General features: G+C 40.8%; 1 protein-coding gene across 1 annotated transcript; it reads right to left on the bottom strand.

Annotated features, from left to right (window-relative positions):
* Positions 1–186: 186 nt before the first annotated feature.
* tuft1b (tuftelin 1b) lies at positions 187–18,707 on the bottom strand. Its single transcript, XM_054763489.1, has 14 exons — positions 18,636–18,707; positions 16,477–16,702; positions 14,674–14,745; positions 4,794–4,862; positions 4,614–4,697; positions 4,468–4,542; positions 3,970–4,035; positions 3,200–3,292; positions 2,197–2,304; positions 1,698–1,924; positions 1,418–1,523; positions 1,181–1,264; positions 940–1,034; positions 187–853 (listed from the first exon to the last, which is right to left on the bottom strand). Exons 1-14 carry the CDS (start codon positions 18,665–18,667, stop codon positions 781–783), a joined length of 1,410 nt encoding a protein of 469 aa, XP_054619464.1. The 5' UTR covers positions 18,668–18,707; the 3' UTR covers positions 187–780.
* Between the last annotated feature and the right edge of the window lie 492 nt (positions 18,708–19,199).

Here is a 19,199-nt window from a genome sequence, read left to right as displayed (position 1 = left end):
CCTCTGTGAGGAGCATTCTGCTGTTGTTAAGGACCTACTGCAAAATTCTTGTCAAAGATCATCTAAACAACAGGAACTCTCTGCTGTTTTTAAGGACCTGCTGCAAAAACGCTAGTCAAAGATCCTCTAAACGACAGGGACGCTCTGTGGTTTTAAAAGACTTGATATTTAGTCAAATTTCATTGCGTTGCGTGCCATGTCATGTGTCTTTCAGCCCACTAGATGGCAGTGCAAAGTAGCTTGAAGGCATACGTCTACTAGAATAAAGCGCGGTCTTTTAAATACACTTTATTCATTCATTTGACACAACACACAAATAAACGGACACACTGAACTGCACTATCTACATAGTTCACATTAAATACCACAACACTCTGGATTACGGTGGTAATGGTGTCAAATATTCGGTCATTAAATATGCATTAGTAGAAACTTGATTCAGTGTGGACAAATTAGAAGAATGGTAACCAACCAAGTAACTAAATAAATATTTTTCTACATAAATGATAAAAAAAAAAAGAGTGTAAGAGCATCACGATTTCTTTTATAGGTGCTTGTTAGACTATAATGGCCTCTGTTAGCAATGAGATGCAAAGCACTGAGGAGATTGCCCTTTGAATCTTTAGGATTCCAGTCCTGTAGGCAGTCGGAAGCACTTAACATTTTTAGATTTTTACAGAAAAATGAATTCTCCGATGAGATTCTGCACTCGAAGACTATTTCACACTAGTTACAGATATTTATTGAACGTGTATTTACACATTTTGACTCCTTGGCCGTTCACGATTTGATCTCAATGACTTTGATGAAGGGGAGGGACTTGTTGCTGTGCGTTGATGGCGTGAGAGGTTTGCTGTTCAGAAGGGAGGAAGGGAAGAAACGTGATCATCTTGTTGTGAACATGAGAAGCTTTGAATACGGAGGAGAACTGGAGCGCACCTGTAAATGATCACTGGCTTGCTCTCAGCACATTTGAGAGGCGGAGGATCCTGGCCCGACAGGAAGTAGTCCATGTGGTCATGCATTTCTCTGTTCTGGAGACAGAAACGTTGCATTTGGAGGGTTTACGTGTACTCAGGCAGGTAAGGCGAATTAAAGGCCCCCTATAATAATACTACTGTATAATATAGCACAAAGTATGTTAGTCATAATAATAATAATAACAATAATGACCCCTGACCTCGGCTTCCAGAAAGGCCACCTTCTCCTCCAGATCCTTGATGACTCGATCTCTCTCTTGGAGAACAGTGCGAGAGTTCTGCAGCTGGGGGAGGGAGGGACCAAAGAAAGAAACATGACAGGAGCACATGGATTATTCATGCTGCCATTGTTCCGTTTCGCTGCTCTAGAATCAATAATCATTTCCTGTCTAATGGCTTCCTGTGCTGCTGCAGACACTGCTGTGATGTGCGAGTACCTGCTCAATCATGTGTCTCACTTTCCTCTGTTGGCTCTTCAACATGTCGTCCAGGTGATGGATCTTCTCCTTCAGGGCGGCAACCTCTTTTTCCAGGTCATTACACCTGCAAACACCTGTTCATTAGTGAGTGTATCGGGGGTGGCCAAAGTGCGGCCCGGGCAGCTTGTTTTTTAAAAGAAAAAAAATACATTTATAATATCTAAACGACCCCCACGCATCCTTGGATTTGTGAAAGTTTTAACACCTCTGCTGTTCACAAAACCATTCCTAGCCTCACCTCTGCTCCTTCTCCTCCCCTCCTTCTCCCTTGTCTGCTTTAAGCCGCAGCAGCTCGGCCTCATCGGCTGCCATCTTGTCCTGCAGGTCGCCACTCTCCGCCTCCATGTTTGCCAGCAGCCTCTGCAGCTCCTCCACCCGCCGCCCCCTCTTCTCGGCCTCTTCCTCCGCCTTCTGGAGACGCCCAGACTGCGCCGCGAGACGGACGCGGTGGTCTTCGGAGTCCATCTGCCAGGGAATCACATCAGGTTAGCTGGAGCCTATCCCAGCTGCCTAGGCGCCCAGCCCAGGTGCTTTTGTCCTCACAGGTATTTAAAGTAAACCTGTTTTGAAGGAAGTCCCGCCTTCCTAATGATAGTATTCGAAACAAGGGCGACATTTCACATGCTTGTTCACACCATTAGTGACACACTAGCTTGACACTTACGCTATACTGTTATTATAACAACACAACGGGACAAATACAAATAAAACAGCGAGCACGTGCATGTGCAACACACCTGCAGTCTCTCTCTCTCCTCTCGGTGGCGGCTCTCCATGTCCTTCATTTGCGCGTAAAGCCGCTTGGTTTCCTCGCGCAGGCTCTGCACCTGATTATCATCCACCACCTGAGGTCGCAGATAACAGCGTCCATTAGTGCGCACAGGTAAGAAGGTGATGTGACGCAACAAGAAGGGGAACCTGTATGTTGGCGACCCCTGATGTCAACATGACCAAAACAGAAACGTACCGCTTACATGTGACTTTGGCCAGAGACATAAGGAGACTGGGCAATCATAAAAGGATTTTCGGTTTTCCTCCATTTATGCATTTTGTTACTTGCTGTGGTTAATACTGCCATGCTTTTACTTTGAAGCTTACTTTGCTTTGAAATAGGGGCGCACGATAATTATCGGGCTGATATGAGGCAAAAAGGTTGCTGGAGACTTCTGTGGCGGCACACCGGCTGCTCGGAGTGTGCGCCCGAATACAGTGCACCTTGCTGGGCCACGCCAGGTGGCTCCCTTCTGCTCAATACTCTAGTTCTCCTGATCGTAGTGATGTGGTAGTAGTATCATGATATTTGATTAGGACAAATCAACAGGTACATTTGGTCAAATCCTAATTTGTTCCAGCCCTTCTTACCTCCAGGTGAGCACAAACTACAGTTCAATCTAAATTAGAAAAAAAAAAATGTATCAAGTTGATATGCATCTCTACTTTGAACAGGAAGTCACACTGTGCATATTTAAATGCGACGCAAGTAGACAGTGGTTGCTGCTGTCGTCTGACGTTGCTTAGCGATAATGAAGAAGTTGACAATAGTACAAAATGTCAACATGAACGGACCGATTTTTCACAGAAATGACACGGAAGTGCGGAATAACGTGCTGGAAATAAGATGCGTGTTCGTGTTGACGTGAGAAGCAGCAGCTCCCGTCTTCTCGCCGCTATGAAAGTCATCTGAGAAGCAGAGCATCCTGCCTCGGAATGGAAGAACAAGCTGAGGGGTGATTAGCTTACGTCAGCGTTGCCCGTGTGGTCGTGAATGCTGTTGCCGTTGGTGACGGCTGCTCGGTGGTTGGGGGTGTTCACTCTTTGGCCATTGCTGGGGTACTGAAGAAAACGGAGAAAAGATTTAAGCCTATTTTTGTCACATTTATTCAAGGTAACGTTGGTTACTTGAGTGGAAAAGCGCTCAAAAACAGAACCATGTGACTTCTACTAGTCAACCAAAGGCATATAGAGGATCTTTGACTGGTGTTTTTGCAGTAGGTCCTTAAAAAACGCATACCGCTCCTGTCACATTGAGGATCTTTGACTAGCATTTTTGCAGTGGGTTCTGAGAAACGGCACAGCACTCCTGTCATATAGAGGATCTTTGAGCGGCATTTTTGCAATATGTCTTTAAAAATGACAGTCCTGTCATATAGAGGATCTTTGGAAAGCATTTTTACAGTAGGTCCTGGCATATAGAGGATCTATGACTAGCATTTTTGCATTAGATCCCTAAAAACAGCACAGCGCACCTGCCTTAGAGAGGATCTTTGACTAGCACTTTTGCAGTCGGTCCCTAAAAACAACCAAGCGTTCCTTTCATATTGAGCAGGAGTGTCAAACTCAGTCACACAAGGGGGCCAAAACCCGAAGCCTACTTTAGGTTGTGGGCCGAACTGGACATTACCCCCCACCCACATGGGGTGGAAATGTGTATACGTATATACTGTATATGATCTACTTGTAAGTAGACTGTTATACTGTAAGTGTGAGGATGATGAAAGCAGTGCATTTACCTTCTTCATGTTACTGTTTTGTCTTGCTGCCATCTGCTCTCTCAGCGTCTTCAGACAGTACCTCACCTAACAGGTAAAAAATACACACAGTACAGTGCTTCATGTACCGGATGAGTAAAAATATTTTAAAAACTACAAATGTTATTTATCCGGCAAATAAAGTGAAGCTAAATTCTAAATAGTCCTTTTACCACACATAAAAAAACCCAAAATGTACTATTTTTGTATGAAAAACATTTTTATGGTCATAAATGCAAAGAAGTACAATTTGACATTTTAACCAAGAAAGAAGCACTTTTTTTTTGCAAAGCAATACATGGCTAAGAATGGTGATTGTATTTGAGCATTAAACACAAAGAGGCTGACAGATCTTGTGCATGTATTGCAGACACACGACACATAGAATTCTAAACAACTGCATGTTTTTACACTTATAATGGAGGCCAAGTCTCGCTCCGCTAAAAACAACTTTGACCTTGCCGTCGGGCGCTGACTGACCTCCTGGATCTGCGACACCTCGTCTGTCAGCATCCTGACGCTCTCCGTCGTCCCGGGACGGTTGTCGAGGTAAACCTGCGAGACACCACGCCGCCCCGTCATCAACGACTCCACTTTAAAAAAAAAAAAAAAAGGAGCGAACATACTTTGATCACTTCCACTTTTTCCTCCTCGGGAGTTTCTTCCAGCTCGTCCGGTTTCTGCGGCAGCACGACTGCAACGCTGCTCTCCTGCAGTCAGCCAGCGAACACATTTAGCAAACAAAAATAAACAAATCATGACGTGTGTGTGTGTGTGTGTGTGTGTGTGTGTGTGTTTCTTCTTGCCTTGCAGTGCCACTCTGAGGTGTTGCTGCGGTGATCTTGCAGGGTGAGTCTAGGCCGCCTGCATGTGTCCTGCAATGAGAGGACGACGGCCAGATGAGCGGAAGCAAAGAGCACTGAGACGCAACAAGGCCGAGCCGCGGGGGAAAAGGCAGAGGGGCGGAGCTGAGAGGGAGAGGACGCATTTTTGCCCTAAAAGTTCCCGCCACTGAGGTTTAGGCATGCCTAACAGTTAGAGGGCAGCGCTTAGCAACACACAATGAGGGCGCATTTCTTTCCACTTGGAGCAGAGTCACAAGTCACTGGAGGAAGCCCACCCACGCCTTGGCGACCACACGGTGTTTACAACAACACGCAACAAAACTAAATGTATTTGGATTTCAGTCGCAATATTCGCCTCTTAGGTTGCACAAAACGTCAAAGAACGTTGATGGAAGTGGCAACGCTGTGGCTGTGTCCCAATACTTTTGAGTGATTTGATGTTTTCTGTTTGGTTAGCTTCTTTTTACACTTGCTTCATCTCACACACACACACACACACACACACACACACACAGTTTTCAGACAAAGTGTTCAGTGCAGGGGTGTCCAAAGTGTGGCCCGGGGGCCATTTTTATTTTTTTTTGGCTCGGGCACATTGTAAAATTATAATTTAACAAGAAAACTAAAAAAATAAAAATAAAAATAACATCCCAAAACAGCAGCAGCAAAAACTGAAAAATTACCAGTACGGTAATTTTACAAAAATAAAGTTAAAATATGAAGAGAAAAAAGTTGTAATCTAACAAGAAAAATGCTTAATTTTACAAGAATAATGTAATATAATGATGAAAAATGTCATTTTAGTAGCATAAAGTTGAAATATTCAAGAAAAAATATGTTATTTGTTAAAGTCATAATATTAGGAGAAACAACAAATAAACTTGTAATTTTTGGAAAATAAGGTTATGGAAAAAGTGATGTGAAAAAAGTCAAAATATTATGGGAATAAAGTCAGAATCACGTGTTGAAATAGTTGGGGGAAAAAACCCCAGCAGAAATGGTAAAGGCTGCTGTAATTTTCCGAGAATAAAGTCAAAATATTACGAGAATAAACTTGTAATATTATGAGGGAAAAAACAATGACATTTTAGAAGCATAGAGTTTAATTTTATTTGAAGTCATAATATTATGACACCCCCTCCTAAAAAAAAAAATCAAATAAATAAATAAAGTTGACATTTTTGGAAAATTTGGTTGGGCAAAAAGTTATAATATGAAAATAAAGTCAAAATATCACAAAAATAAACACAAAAAAGCAAAGCGGCCCTCGCATCCTTTCATTTTCCAGTACATGGCACTCGCCGGAAAAAGTTTGGACACCCCTGGTGTAGTGCAAAAGAAACGAAGCCCTAAATGAAGACGCCGAAGCGCTAAAAGTCTGTCACTCAAGTGTAAAAAGAAGTTAACCAGTGTAAGTGGAAAGACGCCAAAGGGATGAAATTCTGTCACTGGAGTGTAAAAAGAGGTTAACCAGTGTAAGTGGAAAGATGCCAAAGCAATAAAAGGATGTCACTCAAGTCTAAAAAGAAGTGAAGCGGTGTCAAACATAAAAGAGGCCTTTTCCTGTACTTTGTCAACAGCTGGAATAAAGTATCGGGACACAGCTGCAGTCACAGTTTGACTCTGGAACAGATCATTTCTAGGAGCATTATTGGGGAAATATGGGGAAAGTACCTGTTGTGTTGGAGTCAACTGCAGGTGAGCACGACATGCAAAAAGGAAAAACTACGCTGCTGCGCCTTTGCCGAAGCGCTGCTGCAGCCCGCAGGCATGTAGATGTTTGTGCATGAAAAGGCAAAAGATGACACAAAAATCTTCAAACTAAATGTCCTGTGGCTCACTAAATATTTAAGCGACGTATTTACACAGCAACACACACACACACACACCAACACACACAATGGCACAATGAACGAGCGTAATCCTCTCGGGGGAACACCCACCAATGTCATAATGCCAGGGAAGACTTCACGTAAGTCGCATTTGTGCAAAGAAAACACGCCGTTGGACCTGTTATGTAAGGCGTCTGGCTTTGTGCTGCGTCTACTGTGTGTGCGAAGCCGGCCTCCGTGCGGCCTGCGCTTCCCGATAAAGCAAGTGTTTGCAGTGCGGTGCGAGTCAATAGGTCAGCTGAGGCCAACAGGCTACGTGAGCGAGCTTATCAGGGGACGGACGCTAATTAAAAAGCGCATATTTCCTAGCTGAGTGTGTGTGATCATTAGCAGCCTTAACGATAATTCCATGGGCGTTAGCCAAATAAGTAATCGTGCCAAAGACACACGCACAAATATTCTGCTTGGGCTGCAAGTGATGTGTATTTGTAGTAACAACAAGCTTATAATGACTCACAACACTAAACAAACGTGTGGGCAGCTGACGCTGCAATAGCAGTGTGTGTTTACACGTTTTCCCAGGCCAAGTGTCACCCAGTCCATAAAGTGCAAGAGCTCGGTCTTAAATCATGCAGCACACGTCAGTTCCTGGAAAGAAGTGCAGAAAAGCAGAGGTTTCGTGCCGCTCGGGGGACCCTTTGCACGGCAACACACTAAATAACTCCCGCTGGAACGCCTTCAATTGCGGCCTTTTGTGACACATTCTCCGCATGCCACCGCGCGTTGTTAAGTTGAAATGTGGCTGCAAAGGTGGGTGTTGCGTTTGCTCCTTAGTCAATGCACGCTATCTCACAAACGTGAGTACGGTACACGTTTTGCATTTCAGCAGCTACACACTGAATATTGGAATATTGGAGAACCCAAGGTGGAACTGTGCTCGGTTCGCCGAGGTAGGTCTTTAGCTCCCCTGAAAAAACAACAAATCTTCCCATTGCTGCCTGACTCACAATTCTTAAATCCGAAAAAACACTTTCTGGCTGCGGTTTTCAAGGAAAACATATACAGTGTATGTATATGTATATATTATATATAATATATTATATATAAAAAAATGCATATCAGTTGTGATATGCTGTAGGTGAAAAAGTGTATTATTAGTAGGAACTTAGGTCGTTCCTCTTTTTTCCCCCCATTTTTGCTGTTTTTTTGTTTAAATTCTCCAAATATTTTACATTTCTTCTCAAATAATCTTTGTAAATTTCTTCTTGTAATATTTGGACCCCCCCCCTCATAATATTCTGACTTTTCAAAAATGACTATTGTGTTTTGTTTCTCATAATTTTACAACATTAAAAAAATGTTTAATATTTCGACTCCATGTTACTGAAAATACATGATTTGTCCATTATAAGTTAAATCTAGTAAAAATGAGAAAATTATTTTATATTTCAACTCTATGCGACTAAAATGTCATTATTTTTTCCCCTCATATTATGACAAGTTTATTCTCGTAAGATTGGACTTTTTTTTCTCTTAATATTTTGACTTTATTCTCATAAAATTACAGCAGCTTTTACCATTTCTGCAGATATTTTTTCCCCAACTATTTCAACATGTGATTCTGACTTTATTCCCATAATATTTGACTTTATTCACATCACTTTTTCCATAACCTTATTTTCCAAAAATTACAACTTTATTTGTTATTTCTCGTAATATTATGACTTTAACAAATAACATATTTTTTCTTGAATATTTCAACTTAATGCCACTAAAATGACATTTTTCATCATAATATTACATTATTCTTGTAAAATTAAGCATTTTTCTTGTTAGATTACAACTTTTTTTCTCTTCATATTTTGACTTTATTTTTGTAAAATTAACGTACTGGTAATTTTTCAATTTTTGCTGCTGCTGTTTTGTTTTTTGTTGTTGTTTTTTTTAGTTTTCTTGTTAAATTATATTTTTAGAATGTGGCGCGGGCCAATAAAACCATTGGACACCCCTGTATTACATGTACAGTGACATGGAGCCAAGAAAACATCAGAAATGTTTGGGGGTTTTTTTAACGACCTGTGCACACAATCTCCACCCTTTTCACCTCTTATGTCGCCGCAGAGAATGGTAGCAGCCGGTTCACACACGCACAAAAAAAAGAAAAAGCGGGGTTAAATAGCTGTGCTTGATGGACAGCTATACGAGTGTAAGCGTAATCTGTGAAAACCATCAGCGCTGAGGCGGTGACAGACAGCTCGGTGCTCCAGGGTATGGATGGAAGAAGACGGAGAAGAAGACACGCCCTGGGAGGAGCCCGCTTTACACGGAAACACAATGTTCTGCACGCCTGCTTTGCCTTTGGCTTGAGTGTAAACACGCAGGATGTCGACACACTGGTGTGGAAACAAAAAATGAATCACAAAAGGCGGAGCTGCCTGCTTGCTGCACATCAAGTGTTTGTTATGGGGGGGGGGTTATTATTCTAGAGTTACCAGCTAGATGGGACATTGTTAGCAGGAGCCACTTTGTTGCTGGGAAGCAGGGAAACGCGTAATCGTGGCAGACGACGACGATACGCTGGCATTAGCTTTGTTTGTGATTGATTCAGCTCTACTGAGGCATCTTGTCCAATGACTTGATGTGTTATGGAGTCTCAACAACAGCTACAGACTGTTATCGTTTATGATGTATGATTTCAATTCAATTTCAGCCAATCCTTTGTTTGATTAGAGTAAAAACCAGTTCCAGCAAGACACGACAAGAAGTTGCAAAAACAGGCAAAGTCAAGCTGTCGCCATGCGTCGGGCAAGTACTCAACCGTTTATCGCAGTTCGTTGGTTCCGGACCTTACCAGGATTACTGAATTTATGCTAAGTAGGGTTCCATCCACCCGTTTTCTATACCGCTTCTCCTCATTAGGGTCGCGGGGGTATTCTGGAGTCTATCCCAGCTGACTTCGGGCGACAGGCGGGGTGCACCCTGGACTGGTCGCCAGCCAATGGCAGGGCACATATAGACAAACAACCTTTCACACGCACATTCATACCTATGGACAATTTAGAGTCGCTAATTTACCTAACATGCATGTTTTTGGAATGTGGGAGGAAACCGGATTACCCGGAGAAAACCCACACGCACACGGGGAGAACCCAGGTCTTCCCGATCTCCTGACTGTGAATGTGTGGCCAACATGCTAACCACTAGACGACCGTGCAGCCGCTAAGTAGGATTCCTTCTTTTTAAATGGAATATTTTCATAGTTATGGATGGTGGAGGATCTTCAACATCAGGAAAGGCATGAGCCACGTTTCAATGAGCTACTAGTCGATCGCAGTGAGCGCACTCAGTTTTCAGCACAAGTTGATAAAATAAAGATAAAACTGCGTATTGAACGCTTCCCGACAGATACACGTATTGTTGCACCCCTACTAGTAAACAGGAAAAGCTAACAGAGTCATCAAACGCTCAGGTAGTCCAAGGAAAAGCAATGAAGCAGAAGCAGAAGCCCCTGCTGAAACCAAATAGAACACTGATTACAAATGAAAGACAGGTGCGCTCCCCAGCTCCCTCTCACCAGAGTAAAGGTGATGCATTCAGTCCAAACAGGAAACAGACATAACATAATAAGCCATGACCCAGCACGAAATAAAGGCAGAAAAAAAAGACAACCCAACCAAAAGTCCAAACTACATGACAGCAAGTGAACTAAAAGGCAAGATGAGGCCATTTTGGTTTCGGCTTCCTTTGATATTCGAAGCCAACCTGCCAGGAGGAACGAGATGAAGCAAAGATAAGAAACAAGGCATGGTTGCCCGTGGTTGCCAACACATTAGCTGCTATTTACCAACTTTGACTGACAGGTGACGACTGCATAAATGTGTCAGTGAAAGCCAAAAACAGGAACAAGTTCCAATTAGGTGAGTGAAAGCTGCTAAAAGGAACAAAATCGGGAACCCTGTGGATATCAGTTGGACAGAGAAGGTTTTATTCAGGAGCTGAAACCGGTTTTGTTTGGTGACAACATCACGGCTTGCCTGAAAGCTAAAAATAACCCCAACAAGCTGGGAGGGAAGTGGCGTTTTTGACACGGCCGCTGCGAATGTGGCGAAGGTTCGCAGACCGTAGATCAACATTCGTGACAACATGGGCCCCCCTTCCAACAGGTTTCACGCCGACGTGTCAGGTCTATCCGTCTTTGAGCGCAGAACAAACTGAGGGTTTTATCACCAAGCAAAAACACGCACGCTGGCCTGCTGCGTTCACAAAACAACTTCAAAAAACAAGCTAGCTAACGTCGTTGATGTTCATAACTCAAGCAACAACACAAAAAAACAAACCTTGGACTGTTACATAACGTAAAAAACAAAACAAAAAAAACAAGCGAGCAAATGCATCAACACACCATGGACTACTACGTTTTAATAAACAACTAGCTAACATGAACTCTCTTCCCTGGAAGGGAGTCCTTTTTCTGCTGAATGCTAATAAACAAGCTAATGACAGTCTATCAGTGGAGCAGGGCAGCGATAGTAATCTGCCACTGAAACTGCTCCTCCGTCGAGAGATGATGCCGAGCATTGGGCTAATACAAGTATGCACAAACAATGTTTTTCATGCTATTATTGTGTAAATTGCTGAAAATAAAGCCATAAAACATGATTTTCTTCCCCTGTAGTGTACATGATTACCAAAAGATTTAGTCAAATACATTTCCAAAATACTGGACTTTTACGGAAAAAAAAGCTGATAGACAAAAGAAGCAATGATGCCATGACAATCCTATCATGCTTAAAACCCACTGGGGGCATAACTGCATGCTAAGTAGGGATTGCTATGCTAGGCTGTGATGCCGTTTCAGATGGATGACAGCGTCTCTTTGCATTCACACGCAAGGGAATTGCCGTTGCAGGCCAGTGATGATCATTTCATGGGCAAAGGCGGCACGCAGCACATAAAACTTGCATCTTTTTGGACAAAAACAAAACCGATAAAGTCAAAGTCCATCCTAAACATGCCGTATTTACCTCAGGAGCTGGCAGGGTCCTGATGGAGACGAGTGAGCTGCGATCCAGACAGTGTGCAAGTGTTTTAGTCAGAGCGTGGGAAGCCTTGTTGCCTTACATGGAAGGGTGAGGCTCACCAGCTGCCCAACCCTTTTGTCTGGTGATTGTTCCTCCACAGTCTCACTCACACACACACACACACACACACACACACACACACACACACACGCATGCATTGCCAGTGCAGAAAGGCATTTAGCTGCGAGCCTCCCCTGCAGGACCACACTGGTCAACACATAAAAAGACACTTATTATCCTTGCAGATTCATTCACCCTCCTAAAGTGATGTGTTCATACTCATGCACACATTTGCACACATTTTGCAACGCTCCTTAACTCACCGAGCAGCAGACAACAGTGTGTTGCGGGAATAGCCCATGCTAGGTGACAGAAGCACTGTAAAGAATGCGTTGTGTGTGTTACATAAGCTAGATTAATGAAGCGACTTTATGTAACACACACCTGCAGTGTCAACACACGCGGGCAGAATTTGGCCGCATTGAGCATTCCGCCTGGACTGTTAGCGTAACTCTCTTTAGGTTTAGTAGTGGTAACAAAAAATGACAAAGACAAAAGTGCGAGTGAGCCGTGCCGTCACTTATCAAAGACAAGGGCGTTTTATTCAAATAAACAAGTCAATGAATAAAGTCTTTTGTGAAAAAATGTGAAATAATTGTATTGAAATGTCCGTTAATGAGTTAAACATCTTTATGTATTTGTTTATTTGAGTACCAAAATGATCGTTTCTATTTATTTGATTTAGTGCGTGTTGAATACAGGAAGTGATCAAATGTATTAACAAAGGATGTGAAACGGGGGTAGGATTGAATAAACTTTGCTTCTTCCGACTCGTTTTCGGACGTGTGGATTTGTGAATTGTAACATGAAGCATTGCAATGTAAACCGGATGCATGTTTGGAATAACATTAAACCGTAACCCTAAGCACTTTTTGTAATAATAATCCGATAATGTTTTGAATCAGTTTTGATAATTTGTAGTATCTGTTGAAAACTTGTCCTGTATTTCCCCCCCGCCCCCAAGTGCTCTAACCATTTTTTGTTGAGTTATATGCACAAACGGCAAAAATGGTCCTATCTTGCAATGTTAAAGAATCCTTGACAAAATTCCTGCATCCAGACGGTGATCCGGATCACCTCCAAAATTTAATCACTTCCCTATCCCGTTTCCGACAATTCCGGAAAATGTCACCCACATCCATTCAGAACCTTTCAAGTTATTTGGAACACAAACAAACAAACAAACAAACAAAAGCCGGCTCTGCATAGCGGAAGAAATAGCAATGTTGCTGTAGCTTGGTTAATATGCACGTCACATGACATGAGAATGGAGCGTTGTTGGGGCTTTTTGGAGTTTTTGTCAGAAGGCATGATGTGCATTCCAATGTAGACTGGACGCATGTTTGAAATAACATTAAACCATAACCCTAAGCAGTTTTTGTTCACTTCATGACGTCGCTGCATCAGTCAAACTGACACGTGACATCACAGATCTGATTGGAGAGTAGTTTTACTTTATTGTTGCTTTATTACACACTGCTAACCCATTTTTACACTTAAAATAGGAGCTGTACAGTTAATAAAATGGTTACGACGGCGAGACTTTGAGTCTGGAGCAAATGTATCCACTTTTTCTGGCTACTAAGTATAAACGGTGAAGGGTATGACACAACAGGGTCTGCGCTTTTGGTAACGACAGCTGTTTTATTGACGTCATATCTTAGAAGGCATGTCGACTGTGTGATGTCGAATGTTATGAGTCCAAAATGTGCTGACTTGGAATGCAAAGGGCGATACCTAATTGCGGCCAAAGATCAAAAACAACAAAACACAATAACACACTCACACAACCAACAAAGGGAGGGCTTTTGCCGCTAATGTTTTATCCTAGTCGAGACATGACGAGTTTTGTCTGGGCTCGACAGCGGCACTTCCTCTTCCTGCCGACGACGCATCAATCTTGTCATAAGCAACAAGCAACATACTCATGATTATGATGCCCGGTGCTGACTAAATACCCCTGAAAAGCAGCTGTCAACCTCCATTGCAACTAATTACGCAACACATCTTTGGGATGTTTTGAGATTCCCATCCATCATGCCCTGACTCCCTTCACACACGAGTCATAAAAACATGGCTCCGGGGTATAATAAATTGTCAGAAAGTGGAGAAAACGCAAGTCATCTTGAACACGAAAGTGCTTTAACCCTTAAAGGAAAAAATGTTGCCCATCGTCCACCATCCTTATGTCAGACATGAACACACAAGTCGTTCTCTTTTCTGCGCGTTCTAAAGATGTAAAAACAGACAAAAATAGCCTGCACGTAATGGGACATACCTACCGCATGCCGCGATTAAAACACCTCCAACAAGGTTTTATGGTTTTCTATCCGTGCTGTGAGCATGTAGTAACAGGCACGTTCATGATAACATGGAATACTTACAGTATTTGTCATTTTTAAGCATTACCAGAACCTCCTTCCTGAGCACAATGATTTTACATAGCAACGTGGAAACGAGCGCCTACACCTCAAGCAAGTCCAGTTTTGGTAAAAGACACTTTAGCCTGAAATATACTTATCAAAAATGTATTCTATTTTGACGTTTTTAACCCTTTACGTTTACAAAACTCTGTTTTTTAATCATTAAACACTTAATGCGTTATTTTTTTTTCCCCAACAGTGTCGAATTTCTCACACTCCAGGTGCTCAGGACAAAAAAATGTCATCTTCCCAAAAACTGCTGTAAAAGTGTTACATATTAATACAGTTGAGAGTTTCCCGGCAACAGGAACATACTGTACATACATACATGCTGCTAAAATATTGATCAATGTTCCACAAACATGCTAAAAAAAAGAGTACGCCATTATGCTAAAAGTGGATGAGCTAGTTAAGTTAGCCACATTAGCTTAGCACTGTGACTCACGGCGGTGGTCCTGAGGTTGTCCCACTCTCCGTCGGCCACAGTCTGCATCCCCCCACCGGTCATCTTGGTCTCCTCGGTGCGTGGAAGAGACAAGCGACACACAGGTTGTTAAATGAGACGTTTGGCTCCTCTGGGCAAAAAAAAAAAGGGTAAGGTGAGTCCTGAATGACGTGATGAATGTGTGAAGTGAGTCCAGCCAGGTGCAAGTTGAACCCTGCAGGGTGTTCCTGCTTGCACGCCTCCGCTCATATGAACACAAACACTTTACGACTGTGCTGCCAAGCAACTTCCATGCACGTATTATGACTTGAGTAAACCCAGCTAAGTCTACATAGTCCTGATGTGTTTAGAAACCTTTCTGATGTTATTTCAATAGCAGGATGTTGTTATGTAATGAGTTTGAATGGATTATTTGCTCCACTCCGAACTTGTTGCAAACTATTCAACCATTTATGGATCACTCATACTTGGAAACGGTCACATTTCAACTTTTTGGACGTATGTTTGGAAATTTTTACATTTTACCTCTTAAAATTACGACGGAGGATTTGGGGCCACATCAGGCAAAAAAACATCTGAGATTTAGAAAATAAAAGTCGTAAATTTACGAGAATAAAGTGGTAATATTACGTTTCATCGTGTCGTAAGTGTTCTTCAGGAAGGAAGGAAAGAGCATAGTCCTTCAGGAAGGAAGGAAGGAAACCTCCCTCTTGGCTCAGGCGAGCTTTTATTTATAACGTGGCAGTAAAAGAGAGCAGTTGAGCACAAACAGATTAGCATGGGTTAGCATCATCTCACTTCCGTCTTCCTTACCCCGCCCCCTCCACGTAAGTTCAACCTTTTCATAGCTGTCTCAGGCAATGCCCGTAACATAAAGTCACGTCTTTTATTCTCGTAAATGTACGACTTTATTCCTGAAATAGTACAACTTTTTTCTCAAAGTCTGCGATTATTTGAATACTCCGTCGTAGCAGGCATCGCCTGGGACAGCTATGAAAACGGGGTCAAAGGTAATATTACCATTTTTTTTCTCGTAAATGTACAACCTTTTTCTCGTAAAAAGTCGGAAATTTACGACATTTTTTTCTCGTGAATTTACCACTTTTCACGACAATAAAAGTCATACATTTACGAGAATAAAAGTCGGAAATTTACGAGAAAAAAAGTCATAACTTTATGTTACGAGCATTGTCTGACACAGCGGTGAGAAGGGGGGACTTATGGGGTGAGGGGGGGCCGGGGTAAGGAAGGCGGAAGTGAGATGATGCTAACCCATGCTAATCTGTTTGTGCTCAACGGCGCTGTTTTGCTGTCCCGTTATAAAAGCTTGACTGAAGCAAGAGGAAAGTTTCCTTCCTTCCTGAAGAACTATGCTCTATTCTCCCTCTGACACGATGAAACTTAATATTAGCACTTTGTTCTCGTAAATTTACGTCTTTTATTCTTGAAATCTTCGATTTATTTTTCAATGTGGCCCTAATACTCCGCAGTACAAAATAGATAATACATATGACTCAAATATATTGACATAATGTTGTATGTTATTAAAATGCTGTGATTAGTTACTACTGTATAATAATGACACTTCACTAGAAAAGATATTTTATTTCACGTTTGTACGATTGACAATCTTTATCATTCTACAGTAGTTATAAGCTTTGTTTGCTGATTGGCTGGGAGGAATCACATGGTCCTACTGCCCTATAGTCACCAAATACGGCTCCTTGCCCAATCGATGAATAACACATTAAACATGTCTGCATTAAAAAGAAACTTACACGTAGTAAATGAATCCAAACTAACCTCCCAGACGTCGACGGCCGCTCCCTCCTGCGAACATTTGCAGCGAGCTCTGCTGAACCGCAGCATTCTACCCTCGGCCGCCTGGCTTATCTTTTTCCAAAAAGACCCCATGTTGGCTTCTCGTTGCTCTTCAGTCAATCTCGTGGGTCCATCTTGCATCCCCACCGCCTTCCTGGAGCATGTGACGTGGCCAAGTGTCTCCGCAGCAGCTAATTCTGTGTCTGACCTGCAAATAGGATAGAGTTTACTTTGATAACACTTGTCACATGGCAGCTGGCCCGTCTTGCCACACACTTTAAGTCATTTACTCACAAACATCTCCTCCACAACTCCTAACGGCCTTCTTGTGTTGTTGTCTTTTATGTTTAGAAAATGTCAAACCCCATGCACAAATGCACGTTTTTTTTAATTTAAAGAAAATAAAACGGCCTGCACCTCAGCATTGCTCGTATGCATATCATTCATATGAACTTATTCTCCTTACGTTACACTTTTTTTTGCTCGTTTTTCCCTTTTTAAAAAATATTTTTACAAATATTTCAACTTTTTTCTCAGATTTTTTATTGTGTATATTAGTCATAATATTTTGACTTTATTATCATAACATTATAACTTTCACAAATTGCAACTTCATTCTTTGTTTTGGGTGTTTTTCATAATATATTCATAATATTACAACTTCAAAAAATTCATACTTTAGTCTTTAATATTATAGTAATATATTTAATATTTCCTCTTATAAAATTACTGCTCTTTTTTTTTTTAAACATTTTTGCTGTTTATTCATTTTCTTGTTTAATCATATTTTTAGAACGTGCCCAGGGCCAACGAAAAAACAGCCACAGGCCGTAAATGGCCCCCGGGCCGTACTTTTGGACACCCCTGGTACAGATCCTTCAAACGTGGCTCAATGCAGATGACAAAATGATGAGAAATGTTGGAACATGTTTGTTATAATTGCATCATTTTTAGGCGTTATCTTTTATTTATTGGATCAAAAAGCAATTTTTTATAGTTTATTTGTGTAGAGCAATTTTTTATAGTTTGTGTTGATATAACATATTTGACTACCAGGTACTGATAAAGATTAACTTATGTAATAATAATAATAATATCCATTTTATCATGATTATATATTTGGTCAGGGGCAATAAATGATCATCTCAGGACAAATGTGGGATTCAATCATTTTTAAATACATATAAGTTTATATCTTTATACAACTTAACATAAATTTTAATTTAAATATTACCAATACATTTTATAACAGACCATAATTTCTTGTCGTTAAGGAGAAATGTGGGATTAAATACTTTTAAATACATGTACATAAGTGTCCTTGAAAAGTGCTATACAAATAAAAATGTATTATAAATGTATATTTTTATGTATAATTTTTACTATACATTTTTATGAGACAAATGTGGGATCAAAGATGTTTAAATAGATCTATGTTTTGGTGTATTTTAATATATATTATAACATAGATTGTAAGTTAATTTTATGACAAATGTAGTTTATATGCAATTAACCATGCTTTTATCTATTTTTTACATTTATTATGCAATAATGGGGAAAAATAATTTATTTAAAAAAAATGTCAACTAGTAAATACATACAAAATGTTAATTTAAAATAACGACAAAAGAAAATGTATTACAATTTGATTATTAATTACATTAATTATTGTTGTGCATAAAAATAACGCAATGATGAAGTAAAACAGCTCAGTAAAACATTCAGTTGGTTATTGAAATTGATTTAATTTGTAATAAATACAGTATTAAAAAAAAAACATACCAAAATACTGTCAAAATGTGTGGCCTAAAATTACATTTTAATTCAATTAATAATATTGAATAAATTAAGACTGATAATAATTAAAAATATTAGAGCAATATTTAAATTCAATCAGCTATTGAAATATTTATTTTATTGTAAATTAATATCAAAATACTGTACTTTGAGGGAGGTGTGGTGTATATATTTCAATTTTCGGCTGTTGTCATGAGGCAGAAATCTCATCTTATGTTATATTTTTCATCTGACAGACATGCAGACTTGACTAATTAGATACTGGACAACAAGCAGCGGTTAGAATGACACATACAAACACAACTGTTTGTGCAGAGCCCAGCCCAAAGTCTATAAATGGCCACCTTTGTATTGTAGTCTGTGATTTATCTTCCATCAAAACATTCCCATAGAAGCAACGCTCCAACGACTTCCTGAGAAAAGCACAAAGAAATAAATCCTGTTCATACAATTGGTAACGTTGTCTGTGCACGTTGACAAATGAATGGAGATGAACTTTGCTTGTGGGGTTTGTAGTTTGCTCTTGAAAACGTGCGAGGAGAGAAGCAGGCAGGAGTGGGGAGGAGTCCTACTTACAGCTTGATGTCGACTGTAATTACAGTAAACCTGGCAAGGATTCCGCAGTCATTCAGCGCTCAAAGGAGCCAACACTAGAATATAGCGTGGATGTGGCTATTGTACTGCGGTTAATAACATATTTAGCACATGGCAAATCAACAGTACTGTGCAATGTGCAACATCAAGCCGCTCATCTAAAAAAGGCTTATATTTGGGTAAATGCTATGCACAAATAGCATTACATCATTTGTTTGGACATAGCCAAATGGTAGATACAGTGGTGTGAACAAGTGTTTGCCCCCTTCCTGATCTCTTTTTTTGCATGTTTGTCACACTTAAATGTTTCAGAT

Source organism: Dunckerocampus dactyliophorus, chromosome 20 (genome assembly GCF_027744805.1).
Source record: "Dunckerocampus dactyliophorus isolate RoL2022-P2 chromosome 20, RoL_Ddac_1.1, whole genome shotgun sequence".
Classification (NCBI taxonomy): domain Eukaryota; kingdom Metazoa; phylum Chordata; class Actinopteri; order Syngnathiformes; family Syngnathidae; genus Dunckerocampus; species Dunckerocampus dactyliophorus.
This window is presented reverse-complemented; position numbering and strand designations above follow the sequence as displayed.

Excerpts from the sequence above, each read along its gene's own strand:
- tuft1b (XM_054763489.1), bottom strand. The coding sequence starts at position 18,667 with ATGGAAGATAAATCACAGACTACAATACAAAG. Across the intron at positions 4,698-4,793 it reads CCTCAGAGTGGCACTGCAAG|GAGAGCAGCGTTGCAGTCGT; the intron begins GCAAGAAGAAAC and ends GGCTGACTGCAG. Across the intron at positions 1,524-1,697 it reads GGGGAGGAGAAGGAGCAGAG|GTGTAATGACCTGGAAAAAG; the intron begins GTGAGGCTAGGA and ends AGGTGTTTGCAG.